The 26,868-nt window shown below is 41.6% G+C and overlaps 2 protein-coding genes across 3 annotated transcripts; one reads left to right on the plus strand and one right to left on the minus strand.

The window, feature by feature from the left end:
* Positions 1 to 2,657: 2,657 nt before the first annotated feature.
* kptn (kaptin (actin binding protein)) lies at positions 2,658 to 13,746 on the minus strand. The gene is made up of 12 exons (XM_020085322.2): positions 13,236 to 13,746; positions 11,106 to 11,188; positions 10,912 to 10,996; positions 10,769 to 10,823; positions 8,600 to 8,678; positions 8,213 to 8,286; positions 6,750 to 6,856; positions 4,462 to 4,566; positions 4,316 to 4,379; positions 4,064 to 4,199; positions 3,521 to 3,685; positions 2,658 to 3,129 (listed from the first exon to the last, which is right to left on the minus strand). Exons 1-12 carry the CDS (start codon positions 13,435 to 13,437, stop codon positions 2,965 to 2,967), a joined length of 1,320 nt encoding a protein of 439 aa, XP_019940881.1. The 5' UTR covers positions 13,438 to 13,746; the 3' UTR covers positions 2,658 to 2,964.
* Positions 13,747 to 19,120: 5,374 nt separating this feature from the next.
* On the plus strand, positions 19,121 to 22,294 carry crx (cone-rod homeobox). 2 transcript variants are annotated; one of them, XM_069510201.1, is made up of 3 exons: positions 19,121 to 19,583; positions 20,633 to 20,793; positions 21,017 to 22,294. In XM_069510201.1, exons 1-3 carry the CDS (start codon positions 19,487 to 19,489, stop codon positions 21,653 to 21,655), a joined length of 897 nt encoding a protein of 298 aa, XP_069366302.1. In that variant the 5' UTR covers positions 19,121 to 19,486; the 3' UTR covers positions 21,656 to 22,294. The 2 variants fall into 2 exon arrangements, with proteins under 2 accessions (XP_069366302.1, XP_019941134.1); XM_020085575.2 differs by having other exon boundaries at positions 19,127 to 19,583; positions 20,642 to 20,793.
* The last annotated feature ends 4,574 nt before the right edge of the window (positions 22,295 to 26,868 follow it).

Genomic DNA, 26,868 nt, shown 5'->3' on the forward strand with positions numbered 1-26,868 from the left:
GAATGTGACCTAGAGCTTTTCAACCACTTAGAGGACTGAGGAGAAGACACAGCCAAAACAGAGCGAGGCTGCTGAAAGACGAGCAACTCAAGAACGAGGGGCTCATCAGCTGTTCCCGCAACATTTGAAGGTGCATTGAAACGATGCATTGACACAGCTGCCTCTCATCATCACCACGTAGTGAGCCTTTGACGGGAGGCTAATTTTATCTTTTTTTATTATCACTTACCAATGTGAGCATGTTCTGACTTTGATTTGCTGAAGTTATGAGTTCATTTTGAGTTTCCAAACTAACTACAATTAGCACACTGATCACTGTTAAGTGCAGTCACAGTGTGAATCCTAAAAAGCATTTCTTTGAATAGAAATGTCACAATGTTTTCAGAGAATGTGAGCTGAATAAGGTTTCTTCATGTTTTCCTACTCTTTAGATCCAAGTCCCATCATCAGCTGACCCAACAAAACTGCCAGCATCAGGACCCTCCTCGTCAAAAAAAAAAAAAAAAAGATTCGTCAGATATGGTGTTTCTGAGAAGAGGAGACAGGTCTGATCAACTGAAGAGGCAACTGGATGAGGCCAAACCCTCACGTCTATTGGTCAGCACTAAGGCTCATCTGGGAGCTTTTAAAATCAAACATATTGAATGTAAGTATTATGCACAGCTTTATCAAGAGACTCCTAAACTACCAGGATACAGTGTCTGAGTGGCTGAGTGTGCTCCTCCCAATCACCTGCATCTGGAGAAGGCCACAGCCCTGACAGTGGTTGGTTCGTACTGTCAGGGTTCGAGAGGGGGGGTGACGTGAGAAGGGGGACAGGGAACGGACTCGGTAGGGAAAAGGGAAGGGAAGGACCAAAACGCAGAAACTAAATAAGGTTTAACAAAAAGTGTATTTTATTTAACAGGGGGTAAATGTAACACAAGAAATCTTCAGGAAACAAAAGTCGCACTCAAAAAGAGGAGTGGAACACAGAAAGGGCAGGAAACAAACTTACGGGGAAACGTGACGAGAGCTGACGGGACACATGAACAGGACCAGAATCGAGATGACGGACAGGACCTGACCAGAATTGACGATGACGAACCAACAACCACATGGGGGGAACACCAAGACTTAAATACACACTGGAACTAATGAGTAACTGGGGACAGGTGGCACAAGACAAACAGGTGAACCTGATGAGGGCAGGAAGTCAACGGATGAAAACACACAGGGAGCAAGGACTACAAAATAAAACAGGAAGCACTGAACAAACTTATCAACGAGAACAAAATACAATAACCAAGACAGGGATGAACACAGGAGAGGCACAGGGTGAAACATAGCGAGGGACAAGGAGGGGAACACAGGAGAGGGACACAGAGAACAACACAGGAGAATCACAGGGTGGAGCACAGAGGAAGGCAGAGGGGAACATGAGAGGAACACTGAAAATACATAACTGTGACAGAATAAACATCATGCAGGATTTCATGAACAGCAGAGAAGCTCCTCTGTTTTTCTATAATCTTCTGTAGACTTGACATTCGACTGCAACAGTGACTGTTAGAGGAAAATGCACCTTTTCCTACTCAAACCAGTCTTGTCAGCAGATAGGATAGTTTAAGGGCTGCAAGATATCACTGAAACAGCAGAGGTGTCAAACATCTGGCTCTTCCTCGCTTGGGTGATCAGTTCCGTGCATTATAAACTGCAGTCTCGTACCTCCTCAGTTCATACCACACCTCTGCCATTCTTCCATTGACTCCCGACTAACCCAACCCCTTTTTTCACTTGTGAACCTAAGGAACACCTTGAAGGAATTTCTTCAAATTTCGTGCAAATGTTTCAGATTGGATTTTAAAATAGAAAATGAAATGACAAGAAGCATAGATGATAAAGATCATATGCAAATGCAAATCCCCTGAATCTTTTTGGGGAAAGTTCAGAGGGGAATGGTTAGTGGGTTTTGAGGAGTAGCCTGACATGACAACAAATACACAAACCACTCTCCATTTATAGTAGTGCGAAGGATAGGATACTAATGTAAACCTTCTCTAATTAAAGCTCAGACTTACATTAATGAAGTTAGCATGTGGAGGTGAGGCAGCCGGGAGAGCACCTGCACCACAGAGGATCATTCAGTGCAGCTGAGTGCTGTTAGATGATTGGTCTCAGGTTTAAAAGGCAGCAGCTGAGCAGCCTCAAGAGGACACACAAGAGGACAGAGACACACAGACGAGGCGAAGCTCATGGAGAGTCTAAGTTTGAATTTACGCTTACTGTTTGATTTAATAAAGTACGCTGCAAAGCAACAGAACTGTCTCTGGCTGTGTGTGGGAGAGCCCCGTGACATGGTCAATTGCCACAAAGCATTATTTTTATTTCAGTTTGGATGTGCTGTCTCAGAGCCTGAAGAACAGAGGGTGTTCCAGTGTGGACTGTTCTTTGCATCCTTATAAAAATACACATGTGCAGGTGTTAACCAGTTCACTTCTTACAAGGGCAGTATTATATGATTCTAGATGCTTTAAGTAACACGTGTCACTATGCTAAACTACAGGTCTCCAGTCTCAGAGTGAAATGACCCAACTTCAACGGCATCTGTTTAGACAGTCTGGAATTAAATACTAAATCAAATATTAGTACACAAGATAAATACCAAACAAAAAGGCTATGGATCCAAATGTGTCCTTTATTATCAGCAAACTACTGTACACTATCTACAGCGCTGTAATATATCATTACATACATTTACAGTGAACTCTATTCATTTGGTTTGATTTGAATTCTTCTTGAATCCACTATGAAACCAATAAGCAGAGTTTCACCATTGTGAAAGGGGTTTGTGATTTCGACAAGTGTCTGTCCTCACAGCTGAGTTTAACTTTTCACACACATATGCACAGCTGACAATACAAGGCACATACTTCAGTCTGAACCACTGAGACTATACACATGGAAATAATTGCTGTGTTCTGCTTATTCTGATGGTGTGTGAGCTGCACACTCTTGGTTCTTAGCTGGAACATCCTTCTCCTCAATGTCTGGAGCTTGGGCTGACTCCAGCTCAGAGCCAGCTGTCAGTGCCGACACCCTCTGGGTGAGCCGCTCCAGGACCAAATCAGCTGTGCAGGTGAGACTATGCTGAAAACAGAGAGAAGTCCAATAACACACAATCAGTTGGGACACATAGAAGGTGGTGGAGATTTGAGGCCAGTTGGTTTTGAATACAGACGGTACCAGAGTCGAGATCTTTATAGTTCAGTAGGAGATTGTGGGGACTTCTTCTTTTTCTTTGGAGGTTGTTGGTCAATTTTAGGAGCTCATTGATTAATGATGCAACAAGATGCATCAAACAAATGACTTAACAACCAGTTAAATCAATTTTGCTGGTGACCAGAGGGAGTCAGTAATTATTTGATATGCGCTTCAGTTCACTTCTCAAGTAAAAACGTGTTTGTGTTTACAATGGAGGCAGATGAGCTATCTGCTATACTGCTGTTGTTCAGCATCATCTCTGCTTTCTGCTACATACCTGTAAGATATGCAGTCCCTTTAGTGTGAGGACAGCCAGCTCTTTCAGACCGTCCCCGGTCAAGTCTAAGTAGATGATGGACAGCAAAGGACTCTTGAAGCTCCGCCGCCACTGCAGCTGGAACTGTCCGCTCCCCACCGAATGAAATTTGTAACACAGAAGCTCCTGCAGGGTCGACAGGTGGATAGCACCATCAGCATTAACACCTCACCACGTTGGCTGGCAAAGAAACACGTCTGCCACGTTCCATCATTTTTAAATCCTCTGGACCTACTGCATTCGTGACCTTCCTTCACTGGTGAGGCTGGCTATGTTCTATATAATTTCTATTGTCAACAAATCCCATGAAAAGACCTAAACAAGTATTAATCCTCTGAGCCACAGAGACTCTTAATAAAGTCAGAAAGTACTGAGAGAGAGATGGACTAACACATTCTGTTTTGGTCTTTTCATGACTTTTAATGAGATTAAAAAACAGAAGATCACCACTTTAATCCTTTAAAGTAATATCAATGAAGTCCATTAGTACAGAGAAGCTCTGACCTGTCCGTATGTTCCCAGCAGCACCTCCTTCTGCCCATCAAAATCCAGGTCAATGACTAGAGCACAGACCACCGCGTCCCACTGGTCACTTTCTGAGAGACACGTGGAGCGAGTCAATCCAAACTCCTGGACATCTCTAAGAGAACATAGACCAGTAAAACACCAAAATCACCTCCAGTCATAAGTCTAAGTTACACTGCACAGGAAATGAGTAATTTAATGAAACCTATGTAAGTCTTATCTGCTTCTGACCTGTAGACAACTGCCATCTCAATGGTACTGGTTACCAGAAGGTTGTAGCCCTCCATTTCCACACCTGAAGAAGAAGTTACAGTGGTGAGGATAACTGCAGATTCTAAAACGAAGAAGAGGCTAACTACAGCAGAGCAGTGACATACTTGTCTCTCCCCCGGTGTGGCTGGGCTCGGCTTGGAATCTCAGAGGAAACAGCAGCACTGTAGAGATCGGACTGTCAAACTGGACCCGCCAGCTCTGCAAAACCTCTGTTGGAAAAACACACAGTATGATTTCAAACACTCGAAGGAATAGTCCTCCGGTATATTAGTGATTTCTGCCACTTGTAGTTAAATGTACGAATAGCAGTCATAAGAGACATTATCATGACAGCTTCCTTCAGACAAACATTTAGCACCAGTTTCCATGCTCAGATTTAATACCATCAAAATATGATCTTTGCTGTCAACATGTATTTCTCTACAGTGTCCACTAGTTTAAAATGACACACTGCTGTTGTCTGTGTATGAAAAATTCATACGGCACAGACACAACATTGTAAATATAATTCATCCCATAGTTGATTAGTGCACAGATGAGGTCAAACTGTGTACCGAATGAAATGAATGCAGTTCTTTGACAAACAATCCTTAACACTATATTACATGTACTATAACTAAGATTTTACTTCACACATGATCCATTCTCTATGTACTTTATGGTGCACTTAATGGACCATTTTACTGTACGAATGTGTGAAATGTATGCAATATATAGGGTTCTCCAAAAATGTTCTTGTCCATGGCTTGTATTTTCTACTAGTGACCCCACTTTTTTTATTGAGGCTGTGTCTGAAATCTACCTCTTCATTCACTCCTTCTCTAATCTCTATATAATCAATTCTTTACATTTGAGTAAGTAGTTTATTGAGAGTTTGGACACTTATTAATCAGTGTCATACTGCATTTACATTATATCTCTCACGGGGGGGGGGGGGGGGCATTCATGATAGAAACAAAGTCACAGATATCAAGAGTTACTTACACTAATGATAACTCTCATAAGAACTACACACATATCAACAAACACCCCAACTGATCCAGCTTATTTTACAGGAGCTATACACTGTGAGTGTAGAGTTTACTTTCACTTGGTAATAAACTGCTATTCATATGTAACACAACAAAAGAAGCTGTTTAGCTGCAGCAACAACAAGGTTATTAGCACCATGGCTAACTGCCTTGAAATAATGTGTGAACATCCACAAGTCACTTTACATTTACTGTTCCTCTCATTCTGCTGACATTGCATGCGCGCAGCATCATTTTGCATCATCAGGACAGGTGCATTGCACTGTGGGATTGTTTAGAGAAAATATATGGCATGGACACTACTGTTTCTGTTTTCAGGACACTATAAAGTGCATGTAAAATGGTCAGCAGTAAAAACTGTGCATTATTCAGTGAGAGATCTGGGACACCGACACAGCTATTATATCAATAATGGGTCTTCTTCACTGGAGACATGCTGACATGTCATAGCAAGAACAGTAGTGTAAAATAAAACTGCTGGTATTGTGCATGCAGGGTTAGGTTATGGCTGAATGGAACATTTGCAAAAGCAGAGCCATCATTGATGTTTTACTAAATTTTCCCTCTATGACCAGTGAAAATATCTGCTGTGAAAACAGGTCTGTCGTGACTGAGTGAAGAACAGGAAAACCTCTTGCTGTTGTGACCTTGGAGTGTTAATGAATAATTTCAAGATGGCTACTCCCACTGCTAAAAGGCCTAAATTATAATTGCTGTTATGTTATGTATTTGTGGCAGTTCTTTATAAAGTGAAACCAGACACAAACAGTGAATGGCAGTGAAAGTCAGCTGAATTGACTGTATTAGTTTTAATAGTGGATTTCATTAGCTACTGAGGGTGATGGAGGTTTTTGCAGTCACAGGTTCGTTGTCACTTCTGAACGTGGGAGATATTGTAGCTGTCAGACATGACTGAAATGATAATTACATGGCTCATATGTCTTTTTCTGATTGGACTGTAACCATGGTGATAGCACATGAAGAACATGTAGGCAGAAACAGCCCGTCTCTAAGATCTGTGTGTGTGTGTGTGTGTGTGTGTGTGTGTGTGTGTGTGTGTGTGTGTGTGTGTGTGTGTGTGTACAGATGTTTGCTGCAGCTGCTAATGCAGAACTAATGACATCTTTGTCATCCTAATGAGTCATGCGACCTCACAGGATTCCCAAGATACATGAACTCTTCACACCTTTAATCTGAGCAGAACTCCACAATAAGTACGAGGAAACAACTGTCACAAAGTGTTTGCATACATACAGTTTCAATACGCCATAATAACTTCAACACAGGAGTCTGGTCGAAGACACAGATATGTGACTGAGTGGAACATCTTTAATTCTCTACTCTGTGAGTTAGTCCCTCACCTGGCCCAGTCTGATTCACCAGAGCCAGTCCAACGCAGCCGTTCTGACAGCCGAACGCTGAGATTCTCCTGCTGCCAGGTAAACTCAACATGTCCAACCACAGCACACTGCAGCAAGGGAGGAGAAACACAACATGGGTTAACAACATGAGGGTTAGGATGAAATATATATCCTAACCGATGTATGACTGATTACTGTCACCGTGCTGCTGCCATAATAAAAAATGTACATTTAAATATTTGCTTTCTTTACTGTTATGAAGTGTTTTAACAAGGTCCTACACATTTTAACTTTACTGCCACTTCAAACAACAGGCAATTAACATTACTAAAACCTGATCGAGATAGGGCTTCACTTCATTCACATAGATGGAAGAGCACCTTACAGGAGTAATACATACACACAAATACCTCTATTCAGATATGCATACATACATACTGTATATACACCCCATACACATGCACCCGAAAAGGTGTATAAAAACATACACATGTCTATATTTGCATATATAATTTAAATTTAACATTCAAATATAAGGTGAACAAAATTCCTTACAAGGAAGTCAATAACTGGTGTCCATCTTCTTCTAAACATAGACATTTTATACTTTGTCCGCTAAAGAATTGAGGAAGGGCTTCATAAAATGAATAGTAATTATTTTCTTCTTCTGTGTCTACAGAATGTGTAGCATCCTGTAACACTGGACTATCATAAACAGATGGTATAGTCAGGTACTATTTCCAATTAGAACAATAGTGATGGGGATGTCCTTGGATTTTCAGGCAGTTCCATATAGTATTTGTGTATAGTCACGGACCATACCACAGTTTCTCCTTAACTTTGTGTTATCTTGAGTATGTTTTCCCAGTTATTATAATACACTATTGTATTCAGCTGCAGTTCCTATTGTCCCTTAAAATGAATGTGCAATCAGATGTGTCCACCGTATACTTTTCCAAGAAATATATAAATATATAGATAGAGAGATATATTTTTTGTTTATGTAAGATATTAAAACAGATGTATAAAATGAGCTTTGACATTGTTTGGTGCTCTCTTAATAATGTCTCACTACACATCTTATACAAACAGACAAACCATTTCTTGTTAAAACAACATATGACTCTCTTTTCTATATGATGCAATAGTTTGAAATATAAAAAGATCTGTTGCATATCTTTGAAGAGCTAATTAATTGTATAACATGATTTATCATGTAACTCTAGAAAATCATACAGTATAGCACTGTAGGTAATAAACAGCCTTACCAGTGCACATAGTGTTGGCTACCAGACCACAGCTAAATGAAATTAATAGAAAATGTTGTGAGTCAGATAAAAACACAGAAAACAGAGAGTGACTCACAAGTTCCTGATGTTCTCACTCGCTCAAACCCTCATCACACACAACCAACCAAACAGCCACATGCACAGCTAACAGAGCACACGTGCACACAGACTAACTTGCTGGGCAGTTGTTGTAGTTCAGGGAAGAGTTTCTCCACAGGCTGTTCTTCAAACTGGTGGAGGGAGGCGTTCTGTTGGAAACAAAAGCGTCAGGCTGAATGATGCTCTGATACTTACATGATGAATCAGAGTTGACCTCTAGTATAAATAGCAAAACTCATTACTATCAGGTTTTAAGCCAACGTGAACGAGGAAGACGGAAGAAAAAAGAAAAAGTAATGTCAAACATATTTTAAATAAATGTAATTTAGGACAAATCTGTTACGATAAAACTAAGAATTAGAATAAAATACCTAAAATAGAGAAATTTAAATAAATGTCTTGAAAAAAAGCTGATCACACCCAGACACACACACAAAGAGAGAAAGAAGTCTGTGGGCTGACCTCCTTGTACAGGTGGATCCTCTGGTCATGGCCGCTGAGCAGAAACACCGTCTCACTGCCGCCATCGTCACACTGCACTCTGATAGAGAGAGAGAGAGAGAGAGAGAGAGAGAGAGAGAGAGAGAGAGAGAGAGAGAGAGAGAGAGAGTAGTATAGTATAGTATAGTATAGTATAGTAGAATAGTAATAGTAATGAAGCTGCTCTTGGTTTCCTTAAATCTATTATAGTTTAATGATTTCACACAGTGATGCAAAGAACTGCAGATAGTAGAGATATGTTAAACAATATGGTAAACAAGGCTTTACATTGTACTTTGTATTGTACAATGTATTTAGGTATGTATGTTAATTTTCATTGAGTCACTGCATATTTAATTATAGATTCTACGATAACACTTTATATTAGGGAACACACAAAGTGAACATATCCAAGCAATTGATTGTAATTCATGTACAACACCTTCCTTACTCATCAATAAGCAGGAATTAGGAGCAGAATAAGGTAATTAAGAATAAGGCATTAATAAGTGCTTTATAATGACTAATAAAGAGCCAATATGCCTCTAATATCCATTCTAATAAGCAACTTGTTAATGGTTAATGTGTTCCCTAATATAAAGTGTTACCGTTTCTACTTAACGACACTGTTACAAACTTTCTATGAGATATAACTCTCTCTATAAAGGGAGTTTTAGTTTTATAACCATGGTGAACACCAATTGGACTGTAAGCATTCGTTATATTTCCAGTTGGACGGATAAATACATCTACAGCAGATCAAATAAGTATTGAACACGTCACCCTTTTTCTCAGTAACTATATTTCCAAACGAGCTATTGACATGAAATTTTCACCAGATGTTGGTAACAACCCAAGTAACAAATAAGTTCAGAAATGAAGTTATGTGTATGATGTGAAATGAGAAACATGGGAAAGTATTGAACACATTAAGAAAGGGGGGTGCAAAAAGGCACCGAAAGCCAAGACAGAAGATGAACTCTGTCAGTAATTAGAAAGCAGTCCGGCCCCTTGTCAGCAAATGAATATCAGCTGGTTCAGTCCCAACTGATGGCCTATAAAAAGGTCTCATTACCAAGGTGTCACACAAGAAACATCTCATGATGGCTAAAAGCTAAGAGCTCTCTCAAGACCTTTGCAACATTATAAACATACTGATGGCATTGGTTACAGACGCATTTCTAAACTTCTGAATGGTCAAGTGAGCACTGTTGGGGCCATAATCCAGAAGTGGGAAGAACATAATTTCATCATAAACTGGCCACGACCAGGTGCTCCTCGCAAAACGTCTGACAAAGGAGTGAAAAGATTTATCAGAGTTGTCCAAGAGCCAAGGACCACTTGTGGAGAGCTTCAGAGAGACCTGGAATTAGCAGGTACAATTGTTTCAAAGAAAACAATAAGTAATGCACTCAACCGCCATGGCCTGTAGCCAGTCACCACACAAGACTCCATTGCTGAAGAAAAAGCATGTAGAAGCTCGTTTAAAGTTTGCTGCAAAACCTTTGGACAAGCCTGTGGGGCTGCTCTTCAGCATACAGTACTGGCAAACTTCACATAACTGAAAAGGATGAATGGAATAATGTACCGAGACATTCTTGATTCTGCTGCCATCTACCAGGATGATGAAGATGAAACGAGGGCGGACAATTCAGCGAGACAATGATCCCAGACACACAGCCAAGGAAACTCTCAATTGGTTTCAGAGAAAGAAAATAAAGCTGCTAGAATGGCCCAGCCAATCACCTGACTCCACAATCCAATCCAATTGAAAATCTATGGAAAGAACTGAAGATCGGAGTTCATAGAAGAGGCCAGGGAACCTTCAAGATTTATAGACTGATTGTGTTGAAGAATGGGCCAAAATCACACCTGAGCAATGGATACGACTAGTTTCTCCATACAGGAGGCGTCTTGAAGCTGTCATTACCAACAACGGCTTTTGTACAAAGTATTAAATAAATACTGTATCAGTAAGTGTGTTCAATACTTTTTCCCTGTGTCATTTCACATTATTACACATAACTTAATTTTTGTACATAATTTGTTTTGACTGAAAAGCCACGGTTCACGACAAAGTTAGCTATGAGATGCTTCTGTATTTAGCATTAATATTGTTTATTGTTTTAGTGCGTCACACCTTAAACTTACTCTGTGTGGTACAGCTGGAAGGGCGTGAACTGCAGCTCCAGATTCAGACAACTTTCTGTTCAGAGAGACACACCAACAATCAGCAAGGGAAACATCTGGTAGAGTGATGAGGACCGTACACATCTGGACACTGCTTCACTCACGTGCAATGGAGTCCAGGTTGAACTCTGAGCCGGGCTCATAGTCACAGTAGATATTCAGGAACGGAGTGGCCTTGTCCCCAGAGTCCTGCAGGAGATCAGTCGTAACTAACAACACTGCTGTCATTGCAGGAAGCACTTACTACAGTCACACTACACACAGGCTGTGACTGCTGGATTTATTAACATGGAAATACCTTTATAAACGTGATGCCCACCACCAGGCCTCTGTTGGGTGGAGACTTGGTGAAGGCGTCTATTGATACAATTTCTGCATCAACTAGATGAAGGTAGGATGAAATGTTTGACAAAATTATTCACAGAAACTGCATTGCTAAAGAAAAGGTCCATCACTGTTTGAGGCTGCACCATCTTGATTACATCTTTCACGCTGATTTGATGATGATATGATAAAAACACACAGAACCAAACTCTCAGATGTCTGGGATCTTCATCAAGGGGCTGACCAAGTTGGAACTCTGTGACTTTGACTGGTCATATCTCCTTAATTATGTCAAAGCGGAATGGTTAACACATAATGTTAAAGCTCTGTTCCAGCTCCATATTCCATAACTAAAGATAATGTTACCCCCTAATGTTATATAATAAGAGTATTTTGAGTTATAAAAGATTTGTTTATAAAGTCATGAAGACATCCTGAAAGTTAGGTCTTCGTTTGTTGATTTGTTGCTGAGATATCGTTACTAATCCTTTACAGTGTTGTTGAACAGCAGTTAGTGATCAGTGCAGGGTCACAAACGTGCAAAATACTAATGCACTGCTTTGTTGATGTGCTCCTGCAGGTCACTGGATATTATCTTCAAGAAATACAACATGGTGGATTCATCATTTTTAATTTATTGCAGACTACACTCACACAGTCTAAATATTGAGGTGATGATAAACCACTAAGAAGCAGAGGCCCTTCTTCATTTCTGCTTCTTCAGAGTGGTGATGCAGTAGCTGTGTCGACTTTGTCACAGGTTCAACTACCACCTGGTGCATCACTAGTGTATCAGGGCGACATGACAATATGATGATCCATGAGGAACTGTGCCACCATCAACTGTTGTGTTGTAGTTGTATATGTTGATAACTGGTGTCTGGGGGGGTGTTGAAGAGACTATGTCCACCACTGAAGAACTTAACTTTCTGCATTTTTGTGAAACATTCCCATACTAAACATTCCCATAGTGCCCTGATGCACTTGTGATACACCACCAGGATGTCCCAGGGGCAGTTAAACCTGTGACGGGACAAACATACACAATGTTGAGTGAAGACACAAATGCGGCAGAAATGAAGAACGGCCTCAAGTTTTTTAAGTTTCATTATCGCCTGAACAATCTAACACTCACAAGTGTAGTTTTTCAGTGACCTAGGAGCCAGTAACAAAGCAGTACATTAGTCTTTTGCATGTGTCTGACCAGATCACTAACTGCAGTTCAACAACACTGCAAAGATGATACTGATGATGATACTTCAGATAAGTCATGTTGATATGACGCAGAATAACATGAAAAATTAGCAAATTATGTATGAGTATATAAGAATATAATTATACTTCAAACACCAGGTGCTATCTATCTATCTATCTATCTATCTATCTATCTATACTGCTTCAATCAATGTGACGATTAGATGTCATTAGAAGGTTTACTCTGATTATTTAAAGTGTGAGTCTGTAACTGTGAGTGTGTGTGTGAGTTTGTCTGACTGTGTGTGTATATGTGAATGTGTGTGTGTGTGTGTATATGTATATGTGTATGTGTTTAAGTGTAAGTGTGAGTGATTGTGTATGTGTGTGTGTTTGAATGTGGGTGGGTGGGTGTGTGTGTGTGTGTGTGTTTGAATGATTGTGTGTGTGTGTGTGTGTGTGTAAGTGTTTGTGATTGTGAGTGTGTGTGTGCGTGCGTGTGCGAGTGTTTGAATGATTGTGTGTGTGTGTGTGTGTGTGTGTGTGAGTGTGTGTAAGTGTGAGTGATTGTGTATGTGTGTGTGTGTGTGTTTGAATGTGTATGTAAGTGTGAGTGATTGTGTGTGTGTGAGTGTTTGAATGATTGTGTGTGTGTGTGAGTGTTTGAATGATTGTGTGTGTGTGTGTGTGTGTGTGTGTGATTGTGTGAGTGTTTGAATGATTGTGTGAGTGTTTGAATGATTGTGTGTGTGTGTGTAAGTGTGTGTGATTGTGCGTGTGTGTGTATGAGTGTTTGAATGATTGTGTGTGTGTAGTGTGTGTGATTGTGAGTGTGTATGTGTTTCCGTGCGTGTGCTTGAATGATTGTGTGTGTGTGTGTGTGTGTGTGTGTGTGTGTGTGTGTGTGTACCTGGTATGTATGTGAACTGAACCTCTTTGGCCACAGGTCTTCCTTTGAGCTGCAGCTCCTGGTATCTGAAACACACCACCTTCCCTTTGAGAGTGGCCGTCAGCAGCTGCTGCTCCCCGGCCTGACACAGCCCGTAGATGTTGCTCTGCGACGGGAAGCGACTGAAACTGTCCTCCACGAAGGGAAAGCTCTCCCGGAGCATCCTGCAGGAGGAGGTCCGCTCACCGGGCTGATCAGAATTCACCAGAGTCTACAGTGTTCATGCTGGGCCAGCGGCTCCTCTGCTCTTCTGACTGTTCACTGCCGCGTCAAGTCAGAGAAAACCAGAAAAGGAATTGTTTCAAAATACAACTACTCCATTCGGTTTACTCAGCGTTCTAATGGCGGAATATGCAATTGTGATTATTTTGTTTTGAAGACAAAATGTTTTATTTCCGTTTTGTGGCTGTTAAAAACAACTTGACATCAGTAGGAGGGAGCAAAACATCCGGGTTTGAGCGGAGCTGCGTTCACGGCCATCTGATACATTTAAATCAGGGTTTCCAAACGATTCAACGAAGTAGAAAATGCGGTTTCTCATGACAAGACTTTCCCTCAGATTGAAGACTGCATCACCTCTATCATCCTCAAATGTTCTTTCGTTTTTTTGAATCCAATTCTGTTTTGGAAAACAACAAAAAAAGAGTCGTAAATAACAATAAAATACTCGTTTGCACGGCTGATATCTTAATTATTTCACTACGAGTTAGCTCTTTTATCTATTTTAAGCAAATCACCTTGTGACTGTGGCGGATTGATTTTCTTTTGAGGTCACTAACTTTATGATTTATTTTCGGTGTAAAATACAGAGTCACCAATGCTCGGGAAGGCAGCGCACGGTTTTTTCTTCATGCTGTAAATTGATGGCGTATTTGACACATCGCATGCACACTGCTCCCATCTGGTGGTTAATGTCTGTATTTCAATACTTTGGGATTCTACCGTCGCTGAGCTGTTGCTCTGAATCTTTTCTGTTTGCATTATTTTTATTGATTAGAATGATGTACATCTCAATGAATACCATGCACTACTGTGCGTGTTAGATTCATTATAAACTCATATTCTGCTGGCACATAACTCTTATCTGAAAAGGTTATTGTTCTTTAGGGCTGGCGAACACTTATACAACTTCAATGTATTCTGTCATAACAAGACATGTCCAGCAGGTGTCAATAGAAACTCACTCATCAAGCTTTACTAGCCATAGAACAGTGGGACTCTCCTGCAGGTCAGTTTTACTCCTCAGGAGTACAGTTAAGCAAAACATCATTTCATTTCCTCTTAAACTAATAACTACTAATACCTAACCTATAACCAAATATCCTCGATAAAAGTCAGAGTCCAAACCATTATTTCTCATTCCAATGCCTCTCTCCATCTGTTTGTCTTCGTATCAACCTGCTTTTAGAGAAACATAATGTTTCAGAAGATTTTAAGAGACATTTACACTAAAGCTCAGTCTGATTGAGTTCAGTCTGAAGCTGAGAATGATAACCACGAAGAGAAACACCTGAAGGATCATTTGAAATGTAGGTGCAAACTGAAATTTATTTCACTGGGTCCATCACCTATAACCTTTAACAGAAATAGATATCTGTGATACCAAATGAAACCAAATTTGGTTGGTGTCTATCTTTAAACTTCACCAGAACAAAGCATTGATTAAGAAAAATGCATCTATGTATAAGGACATATACTTGATTGTTACATCAATTTATTATATTTATTTTCATAATATATTTAGCATATTCTGCAGCAGCATTAGTAAGCTGCAGTAGAAGTTCGCTCTCTGATTACAAACTCTGAATGATCAACAATAACTAATATCAGAGCTGTTTAGCAGAAACTTAACATCTCATGTGTTCATGTAGTAAATGGACATTAGCTTAGAGACAAGCAGGTTTTTGCTTTGGAGGCCCAGACACTGAGCACACTGAACTCAACCTTACAGTTTCATATCTGCACATTCACGAACATACGGATAAAGGGGTGACGTTCCTATCGTGGGTAACTTAATGTCTGAAACCCGCCATACATTCTACATTTTATAAATGTTACTATGGAGTAAATGCACAATGTAAAGACTTGTTCAGGGTCTGTTGTAACTTCAACTTTAACATGTAGTTTAAAAAAAACATTTGCCAAAAGGATAAACCAAAAAAAGTGTCAAACTTTAAACAAAACTTGCTCCACAGCAATTTTGCCCCCAAAACACCAGCAGACAATAAAACTACAGGCTTATTTACATATTCTCTGATCACTGTTGTGTGAGCTTTCCACAGTGTGTGTTAGTTTGTCCAGTAACATGTATTACTGGGGTGAAGCCCTGAGACCTGCTGCTGCTGCTGCTGCTGCTGCTGCTGCTGCTGCTGCTGCTGCGGCATGTTGGGACAGTTCAGAGGCCGCACTGTGCTACACCCCCACTTCTCCTACTAATACCATCTGCTAATCCATCTGCAGGATTACTGTCCACTGTAATCACTCATCCTCCACACTGACACACCTCACCTCACTCTGCAACTCCTGACTCACTGCACGCTCACACACACCCAAATGTGTCTTGCATAAGGTTATTGTGGATTCTTGGGTTATCAGTTTATAGAGATCAGACAGGATGTAGTTGGTTGCCATGGCGATGATGGGGGCTCACTGGGGAAAGGACCACTGGATCCAGCGATGTCATCGTGGGAATAGAGCAGAGGAGTGTTCGAGTCCACACCAAAATTATTGTGGCTGTGGGTTTTTTAATAGAATGTAACATCAGGTTTACCATCACTGTGCAGTTATTAGTTATTACCTTTGTTAAGACATAACATCACTAAAATTAAATTTAAAACTTAATTATCCAGTAGGTATTACATTTACTAAAGGATTTCTCTTTTAAGCTGCAATCAACTTAATTTTCTTATTTTATGCTACATTACATTTCTACTCCACCACATCTTCAGTAACTAACGTGATGAGGTTATAATGACACCATGTTTCCTTGTAGTTGTGATTCTATGAAAAAGGAGCATCTGGTTTGAGACCTGATTGTAAATAGCAGTTCACTCCAGCTCAACCATGAATAAAATACATCCTCAGTCTGATGAAGTTTTATTATATGTCAAGTGTTTCATTTACTGCAAAATGAACAGTTTTATATTTGATTTTTTTATTTACATGCTCAGGATTTTGCTCGGTTGACTCATGTGAACAGTTGCACTCCTGGACTTTGCTGTTCTAAGAGGAGACCTCCACACGCTGTCTCAGCTGGTGGTAACTGACTGCTCTAACTGTTTCAATCCTTCACCATGATTCAGACTGTTTGGATTTTCTTTATATTCCTTGTTTTTACTGTAAAGCACTTTGTAACTGTGTTCTGACACATGCTCTATAAACAACATTCTTATTAATGGAGCGAACCCTGCGAGCTAGTTCAGGAAGCCAACTCGAGCTGCGCTGCTCCAATCATGTGACACACATCATGTGACACACCTCATTTACCACAATCATCTATTATACACACCCACCTTAATAGGCAGCCTATTTAAGCAGAGAGAAATTTCCCATCAACCCCTTTGCTAGGTAGTATGTTCCCCTACGTCCGCGGAGCTATGGGGAACAGCTCACATTTTTCCAAAGTGCAGGTGTAGAATATGTGTGGAGCCTTACACAAACTGAAAATGTTGACAGGTTGATCTGCACCTTCCTCCCTTACACAGTCACACTCATCGACTCAGGAAATACCAAGGTCACACTGGACTTTATGATGACTCAGCGATCTGAAAGTGCCAACTCTGTCTCATCTTGTAGCAGTGTCTTCGTCTGCAGACGGTCTCATAAAAGAATATGGTTGCTGTGCCAGTGTGTGTCTGTGCCTGTGTGTCCAGTGTGACAGTATCAACCTAACTGGACTGGAAGGGGGTTGCTGGGGTGGTTATTGTCGGCCTGTGCTGAGCTGCTGGTGGCACCTGGTTTGCACAGAGGGGATTACGACTGTGTGTTGTGTGTGTGTGTGTGTGTGTGTGTGTGTGTGTGTGTGTGTGTGTGTGTGTGTGGGTGTGTGTTTGTGAGTGATTGGGGTTGACAGCAGCCTCTGTACTGCTGGTCGGCCTGCAGATTTAGCCGACCTGTTTTAGACACTGTAATCTGGATTAACCGCAGCAGTGTGTCAGTGGGGAGGAGGAGCGGAACCTCCCCCACCCTCTGCCCCTTCACCTGCTTCTGCCCCCACTCCTCCTGCTCACATCTCCTCCCTCTGTCTACCTGCCTCCCCCCTCTGTCCACCTGACGTCCATACTTCTCCTCCTTGAGTCCACATCCTCCTGGACTCCAAGTCAGCCTCCAGTGTGTTGAACACAAACTGTTCCATCTTAAAATAAAACGCCTGCTTGCATCATTCTGATTGCGTCTGAGGACAGATTTAGGGGGAAGGGCAGTCGGGCAGGGATTATATCAGCTCAGTCCTCTTCCCTACTTCCCTATTTACTGATGCAGCTGCAGGACGAGCTGTTCCAATGTTGGATGAAGACTGGAACACCACCATCAAAATCAAGTAGACAGTGTGTGCATAACATTTATCATTTATTTAATGGATCAAATAATTCACCAAAAAAGACACTTATTCTGCATAATTTCACAATCTACATTTTGAAAATTTCACCACACTACATCAATATTATAGCAATAACTGAATATAACAGATTGTCTGTAAAATAAATACTTGTCAAAAAGTGAAGAAAACATATTTTGAGAGAACAAAAAGCATACTGAAATATCTAATGAGTTAGAAAAGTTTGTCAAACATTTTCAGAGCATAGGAATATGCACAATATTGCACAGACAGTTACAGAGTTCTCTCTCGATCACATCACTTTCCCACAGTGCAGTCCAGGAATCGTGTGTTCTCCATGTGGAAACGTGCAGCTTCTGTCTCCATGCTCTCCTCAATCCTCGGTCCACGGTCCTTCCATCTTAGATTCGTCCTGTCGCCATATTCTCTCCCTTCTGCTTCCTCGTCTTTCTTTTTCCCACTCTTCACACCAACTCGTCCAATTCCCACTTTGTGAGGCTGTCGTCCTCTCCAGCCTCCTTTCCTGCAGCACCACTGAACGGATTGCTCTGTCTTTCCTCCCTTTATCTGGAGATAAGATACTTACTTTTCAGATAAAGCATATTACGATAAATCAAATGAGCTTTGTCGGTTTTGTGCATCTGGGTGTTTGTGTGTGTGGGTGTGTGTGTGAGTGTGTGTGTGAGTGAGTGTGTGTGTGTGTGTGATTGCAGCATGTGTATATGCAGCTGTTTTGGAGATAAATGTAATCTGTTAATTATGTGTGAATGAATGTATGACAGCAGATGTGCAGCAGGTAGAATGGAAAAAGGGGAAAAGGAGAGAGGGATGAGAACTGAAAGGAAAGCGACATTTTCAAAAATATCAAGAATAAAAATACTTGATGCTGCTTAATAGAAATAGAAATAAATATATGTTCTGTTGAAGGTTTACAACACTGGATTTAAACATGGCAGATATACATATTCAACATCCCAAACTAATTTGGTCTTAAATGACGAATGTAGACTGTACTTTTAAATAATTTCATGTCAACAAAAGCATCATATGTATTTAATGTTAATATTTAAATGTAATATTCATATATTATTTCTTTATACATTGTATTTGCTGTTAATCCACATTTATAAACCTCATATCAGATACGATCAAGTACAACATAAGGAAAAAACTTGGGGGAAAAAACAAGTTTGTCACATTGTGAAGCCTGTTGCTATTTTCCCTGAGTGCGTGTGCGCGGCCACGAGTGGTGGGAGGGGTTTGCTGGAGCCACTTGCTGCCTCTAATTAGCAGCGTGTGCCGGTGAAGGAACTCAGTGGAGAGACCTCAGCAAGGCGCACGGGCACCCGGGGGCCACTTCACCTGTGTGAGGACGACTGTGCGAAGAAGAGAGGCACCTGCAACCTGGAGAAGGTCTGAAGCTCAGCGCGCTCCTCGGTGTCTGCTGGTGCTAAACTCACAGAAGCTGAACCCGCAGCTTTAAACAGAAAAGAAAAGAAAAAGTGTACTTTTCTCCTTTGCGCACTCGCTCCGGTGCGCACCGCTCCTCTGTGGCGCAGAGACTCGTTGGCACAGCTGAGCTCTGAGGGGCCCTCGGCTGCTGTGTTGCGTGTCCGACCTACAAGTCAGCGCCGGGACTTAAAAGCCTGCTGTAAGGATGATGTCCTACATAAAGCAACCCCATTACACCATGAACGGGTTAAATTTGCCTGGACCCGGAATGGATGTGCTCCACACAACCGTCGCTTATCCATGTAAGTATAAACCGGTAAATATAACGGATATATAGATCGTATACTTTCTTTTACTTATACTTTCTGGCTTTTTATTTTAGGACGCATTTGTCTCTTTAGTATTCTACAGAATAAAGTCTGTGCAGCGCTGAAGCCAAACGAGAAGTAAATAAGAGTATATATTTGTTTCATGAGGGTTGGTGCGCTGATGTTGTATAATAATGATCACATGGTGAAATGTTATAATCATTGTCTGTTGCGTTGATGTGAGATTAAAAAACAAACAGTATTGAAGAGTATTATTTCATTATTGCTTTCCTTATGATTTGATGAAAAGTTCATCATTTCCATACGATTTATTATGATGTGAATTTCTATGGGAGATGTAGTTTATTAGTAAAAAAGTGCAGACGCGCACATACGCAGATTGTAGGTTCAGATGTGAAGCAGATACATTGAACCTATTGAAACGCAGATGATCTGTCCTCGCTCTGAGTTCAGCGTCAGGAAATATATATTTGTTGATGTCTTTTATGTGTTTATCACATTTCACCTCACAGTTTTCACATCGATCAAACACAAAGGTTCACACTTGGAGACACTTGATACCATAATGCCAAGTGCAGGTGACTAAATCTAATAATTGCTCACTATACTCGTTTTGAAACAAATACACCAAGGCTGTTGGCTGTGTGTGTGTAGATATATGAAACTGTACAAACCATTGTAAAATTAATAAAATGCAACTGTATCCCCCCTCTTATGGGAAACTGTTACTCTGTAAAGAAGCAGTAATTATTATGTTGATTTATTATCATAAGCAAATATATTCTCCTTCTTAGTCCCAAGCAGTAGAGAAAACAATTCAGGATCACAAACAGTACGCGTGAGGTTTTCATCAGTATATTCATTTGTGTGTCATCCTTACACAGCTGAGAAACAACCAGACTCCAAATGATCACTGCTCAAAATGCCAAATTTCATTTGTTCTGAGTTGTGCTCATACTTCACATCATCTCTCCATCACCACCAGTATAATAACCCTTTCTCTCTCCCCTCTGTGTCACTTGGGTTCGCAGCCACTCCCCGCAAGCAGCGCAGGGAGCGCACCACCTTTACTCGGACACAGCTGGACATCCTGGAGGCGCTGTTCTCCAAGACCCGCTACCCAGACATCTTCATGAGGGAGGAGGTGGCCCTCAAGATCAACCTGCCGGAGTCACGTGTGCAGGTACAGGAGAAGTAGGCTATGGCCATGATAATGGTCATATACCGTTCAGTGTTTGTGGATTGCAGACTTTAAAGTTTGAAGGTAACCAGCTGCAGACCGAGGCCTGCTCAGTCGCTTGTGGTGCATCACTTCAGATATATCTGATTTCACACGCGTCCCCTCTCACCTCTGTACCTCACTCATAGCGTGCTAACGCGTGTTTTTTTCATCTTTGCATCTCCAGGTTTGGTTTAAAAACCGCCGGGCCAAGTGCCGCCAGCAGCAGCAGCAGAGCAGTGGCCAGTCCAAGCCGCGCCCTCCCAAGAAGAAGGCCTCTCCAGTGCAGGAGCCCAACGCCCCTGATCCTGTCCCCAACCCGTCTAGCTCCTACAGCCCCTCCTCTGTCCAGTCAGGGCCCAGCCTGGCACCGAGCTCCAGCACTGGAAACACAGCTGTGTCCATCTGGAGCCCGGCCATGTCACCCCTGCCTGACCCCCTGGCTTCTTCCTCAGCCCAGTGCATGCAGCGGCCCTCACCTTACCCCATGAGCTATGGCCAGCCATCGGCTTACACCCAAGGCTACGCCAGCACCACCTCCTACTTCACTGGCTTGGACTGCAGTGCCTACCTGTCCCCCATGCACTCGCAGCTGTCGGGCACAGGGGGCGCTCTCAGCCCCATCACCGTGCCCTCAATGGGGGGCTCTTTAAGTCAGTCCCCGGCCTCCCTGTCCTCACAGGGCTACAGCACAGCCTCCTCCCTGGGCTTCACCTCTGTTGACTGCCTGGACTACAAGGACCAGCAGGCCTGGAAACTGGGCTTCACCACAATGGACTGTCTGGACCACAAAGACCAAAACTCCTGGAAGTTCCAGGTGCTCTAGGAAGCGAGAGAGAACTTGTTAAAGTGTGTCAAACATGTGTCAAACATGTCATGTGTGTCAGTGAGTTCTGTGTGAGATAGTTTGAGGCATGTTCTGCCCGAGGACTTGTTATCCTTGATTCTCAGTTTCTTGTTTGTAAGATTTTGTTTGATTTTCTAAAGTTGATCTCTGTAGAGATGCATTTCACGACGAGAGGACAGTAACTGTCACGTACGCAGCCCGACTGCAATCCATGTCTGGTCTCCTCTTCATGTTCCGTTCACCAAGGCAACAAAAGCCTCGAAAAGCGTTTTCAGGAGAAGACGAGCGGAGGCACTGATCCATCTCTCCCCGTGTGACGTGACTGTTCGACATGAACTCTACACCTTGTTTGAAACCTACATTATCATATAGTGAAAGATACTTTAACGTGAAGGGGCTCCCGAGTCCTTTAGGTCACTTCCTCTTTCAGGGTTAATTTATTTGAAGCTATTTATTATTATGTTATCCTATACCATACATATGTAACTGGTTGCTTTTAGATCGTTTTGAATTTTCGTGTTGCGTGTTAAGGTGTTAGTTTCAACATTCTGATCTGTTCAGTGAAACGTTAGACCCTCTGTTTTAGTTGTGTGACACATTAAAGTAATTCAGTCTTTCCATGTCTGTGCAGTGCTAATCATTGAGACCGTGTGCTTTGAAACGAGTGGTGGTTTGGTTATGGATGCTGACGCAGGAGACAGTTGGGAGGTGATGCAGAGTGAGGGGTCAGCGGAGAGTGGATGTGAAGTGTCCGTGTTCTCAGCTCTGCGGCCGTCATCTTCGTCATATGGCCTGCACGTCTTGGTTATTTTTGTTTATCTGATTCTGGGAGTGTCTCAATCCTCTTAGCCTCCCTTCAGCAATGCCCTAAGTGAATTAGTTAGGATTATTGCCCTCTGTCTCTCACCCACCTCAGCCACTCCTCCCCCCCCCCTCACCTTTTCCGGGCTCTCCCCTCACTTTTTTCCTCCCTCCATCTTTTCTATCTTTGTCCACTTCTCCTCCCTCTGCAGTATCTCTTCTTTCTACCTCTGCCTGTTTCCTCTCCTCAGGAGTTCTGCCTTTTTGTGGTCTTCACTCACATCCCACTCGCCCGAAATAAAACGTTCAAAACATGCAGGTCTTCGACAGCAGTGAAGTTTATCGAAGCTTTTTCACGACAGTTGTTTTTCGTGAACTGTTCCAATTCTCACACGTGTCCATCAGCTCAGTGGTTCCCTGTCTTTCTACCCCTGTTGCCCCCCCACCACCACCACTGCACCAATCTCCCCAAATTCCTCTGATAACTTGGTAATCCTCACATGACCTGATTACTGCCATGCAAACTTAACCATCACATCAAACGTGTGAATATATTTTTATTGGTGTGTGTATTCTGAGAGTTTGTGTCGAAGGTGCACAGAGGATTCATCGTCAGTTACTTAATAATTGTGCTCTTCCAACACAACAGACGCATTTGACCACACTCTCATGATTTCATGACATTTTCTTTTGCTGAAGAGAAATGTTTTTCCCTTTGAGCTCAGTCATCGTAAATATTTAATACATTTAGATTATTGTTCGAGATCCAATAAATTTAAGTGACGTAAATGTTTCTTTACAGCTCAATGAATATAAAAGAGTTAATTATGACGACTGTTCTGCTGATACTTGAGAAGAAACCAAATGTTTGTTGCCATGTAAATCATATCTAATCTCCGTGCTCACATTTATTTAGTATAACCTGAGATCTGTTGCACAGAGTGGAGTAACCGGGTGGCCAGAGACATTTCAGAGCATTTTCCTGCACTCAACACTGACCTAATCCCACTCTGTGCTGGGTTTAATCCCTCCACCCTCCCTCCCCGTGGTGTGATTGGTTAATCCCTGCGTCTGTGCGCCCTGGTTGGTTAACCCCTCTTGGAGGGTGCAGTGCACTTGTAATCTTCCCCCTCAGCACTGAGAGTTTCAGACAGACATTTGTGCTGTAATCCCAGGGAGCAGCAGATGTGATGGGGGATGGACAGCACGGAGCAGACCTTGAGGAAGGTGAACGCAGGAAGAGAAAAACACGGCACGGTGTGAGAAGGAGACACACAGGCCCCTGTGTATTTTTTTTTACCAAACATCAATGCAAACAAAAAAAAATTAAAAGTTGAGAAGAAATATGTTCAAAAGGCAGAAACTCTGGTTGCTGCTGGTTGTAAAAAGAAAGCTTTGATAACAGCTCTATATTATTTGTGCTGGTCATCATCATGTGGGGCCAGGCAAAGTTCATGTATTGTAACGAGCGATTACATCTACCTGGATGGGTCTTAATCCACCCGTGGAGTTCACTCACCGGCCACTTTATTAGGCACACTTGTTCAATTGCTTGTTAACACAAATAGCTAATCAGCCAATCACATGGCAGCAAGTCAATGCATTTAGGCATCTACACGTGGTGAAGACGACTTGCTGGAGTTCAAACCGAGGATCCGAATGGGGAAGAAAAAGGGGATTTAAGTGTCTTTGAACGTGGCATGGTTGTTGGTGCCAGACGAGCTGGTCTGAGTATTTCAAAAACTGTTTATCTAGTGTACTGGGATTTTCACGCACAGCCATCTCTGGGGTTTACAGAGAATGGTCCGAAAAAGAGAAAACATTCAGTGAGTGGCAGTTGCGTGGACGAAAATGCCTTGTTGATGTCAGAGGTCAGAGGAGAATGGGCAGAGTGGTTCAAGATGATAGAGAGGCAACAGTGACTCAAATAACCACTCGTTACAACCAAGGTTTGCACAATACCATCTCTGAACACACAACATGTTAAAGCTTGAAGCAGATGGGCTACAGCAGCAGACGACCACACCAGGTGCCCCTCCTGTCAGCTAAGGTGTAAGATTTAGGTGAAAGGGAACTATTGTGCAGAATAATCCTCATGATGTTTTCACTAGTTCGTTTGCTCTAAATTGTATGAATTGTAGTTTTCTTTCCCCCAGAAAAGGCCCTTTATATTTAAATACTTTATATTTACATCGAGGGGACCCGGCGGCTTTAAACACCCTGGTGTGTTGTTACCCCTGCTGACTGCTGATAACCTCTGACACAGCAACGTGTAGAAAAAAACGTACGGTGGATGTTACCGAAATGGAAATACAATAGCATGTGTACAGTGAGTGACAAAGATATCTTTAACATGTTGATTAAGTTGACTTTAAAACGTATTCTCACCCTGAAGCACCTCTGCAGCCGTAACTCATACCTGGTGTTAAGTTTCATTTGAGAAAACAAAGACAGTTTGAGGCATGTGATGCTCCTCTCTATTACAACCACGCCAAGTAGGTTTTTTAAATGACTAAATAAATATGAAGAAAGTTATTAAGATAGTATAGTGAAGTGCAGTAAGTCAAGAGGTGGACACAGGACACAGTGGTACGAACCCAGCTCTTTGGGCAACATACTGAACCCCAAATCTGCCCCGGACCACTGTGCGACACTGTGTGATATAAAAAGTGTGTATTATAGTAACTCTGCAAGAATGTGTGAAGGACTTGAAGTGTGGAGTACTTTGAGTGGTGGATAAGAAGTATAAATACTGTCTATTTTCCATTTACAGGATTCAAACTGAGTGGAGATCATCTAAAACAACTTCCTCTGTACATGTGCAAATGTGTTCATTCTTTGTACATCATCTCAGAAACATATGGCAATATGCAGTTCATGCAATTAGAGCCCCAGTGAGCCAGCTCCATTCTTACAATGTGAGCTGCATACTTGACATCAGCAGCAGATATACCTCCTCCTTTGTGTCTGTTTCCCAGCCCGAGCTGGGTGAAGACCTCCCTCAGCTTTACCTCTGATGGGCTTGTAGTTACTTTGTTAGTTGGGTAGGTTTGGTATAGGCATGAAGAGTGATGATTTGTTAGGGTAAGTATATAACAGAAGAAAAAATAAAATATTATAACATGAGGCAGGATCTGGTCTCGTCCCAACTATGGCAGGAGATAAAAAATAATGGTCCAGGTTTAACATCTATTGAAACAATTGTTGATGCCAGTGTCAAAATAAACCCCACAGCAAAACGACAATATACAACATACCAATTATAATAAAAAGGCCCCAAAGCAAGTTTCTTACAATATTACATGTGGAATTTACATTAGCTCATGTTCTCTTCATGTTTTCCTTGCACATAAGAAAGAGGTTGATTTGAATGTTGCACTCATTGAAAACAGAAACATTGAGATGCTCCATTTAAGTAGAAATATCATCCCCAAAGGTATAACAAGTATAAATCAACGTGTATAAGGTGTCTAATACACATTTTATATTATTTGCTGGTTTAATTTAGTGAAAGAATGCATTTAATAATAAGTCGGAATTTACTCTTCGTGCTCATAATAATGTAAAAAGTTAACTATAGCTGCAACTATACCACAACTTGTAGTGGAATGAAAAGTCCTGTCCTCAGCAGTCCTCAGAAATATAGCGGAGTAGAAATACAAACCAGTATATTAAATGCTCAAGTATAATACAAGTACCTCACTACTGAGGTGTGCAGGATGTGTGTAGTCTGTTCTAACAGAGATGCCTCCACTAGAGGGCGCTGCCACTTCTCTCCATATTTGAATTTGCCTATATTTACATTGGATCATCAATACAGCCCAAAAGAAAGTGCCTGTGCCTGTGCTTTACTTTGATCACATATAAATTTCAACTATACTCAAAATAAATATTTGATGTTTTAAGATATATAATGCTAAAAATGGCCTTTGAAACATTTCAAAGAGACAGATTTGTCCTGCTGAACTATGTGATCGGTCACAATGTGTGAATAAACAGTATACATGCTACAGGCCTCGATGAAATATCATAAGTTACAGACAGAATCAGCTCTATTCTATTTATTTGTAAACAGGTTTCCCAGTTCCAGATCATTGCGACTGGAACAAATGATCAGTGATTGAAAAATGATTGACCTGGGAGAATCTGGTTGTTAAAGTCACACTCATTAAAGCAAGTGGAGCTAAAAACTGTCAGTGATTCAGAGTTGAATCATACTGACTTGCCAGCTACAGACACAATATACTGACTAAAACAATTGGCATTGTGTAAGTTTGAGCCAAGTTGAATGAGTCAGGTTCTTGTCATTTTCAACACTAGTATCCAGTGAGCACAGACAGTTGGAGTCTGTGTTGTGTCTGTTGTTAAAGGTCTCCACCTTGTGGTCATTT

This window comes from Paralichthys olivaceus, chromosome 15, assembly GCF_024713975.1.
Source record: "Paralichthys olivaceus isolate ysfri-2021 chromosome 15, ASM2471397v2, whole genome shotgun sequence".
NCBI lineage: Eukaryota > Metazoa > Chordata > Actinopteri > Pleuronectiformes > Paralichthyidae > Paralichthys > Paralichthys olivaceus.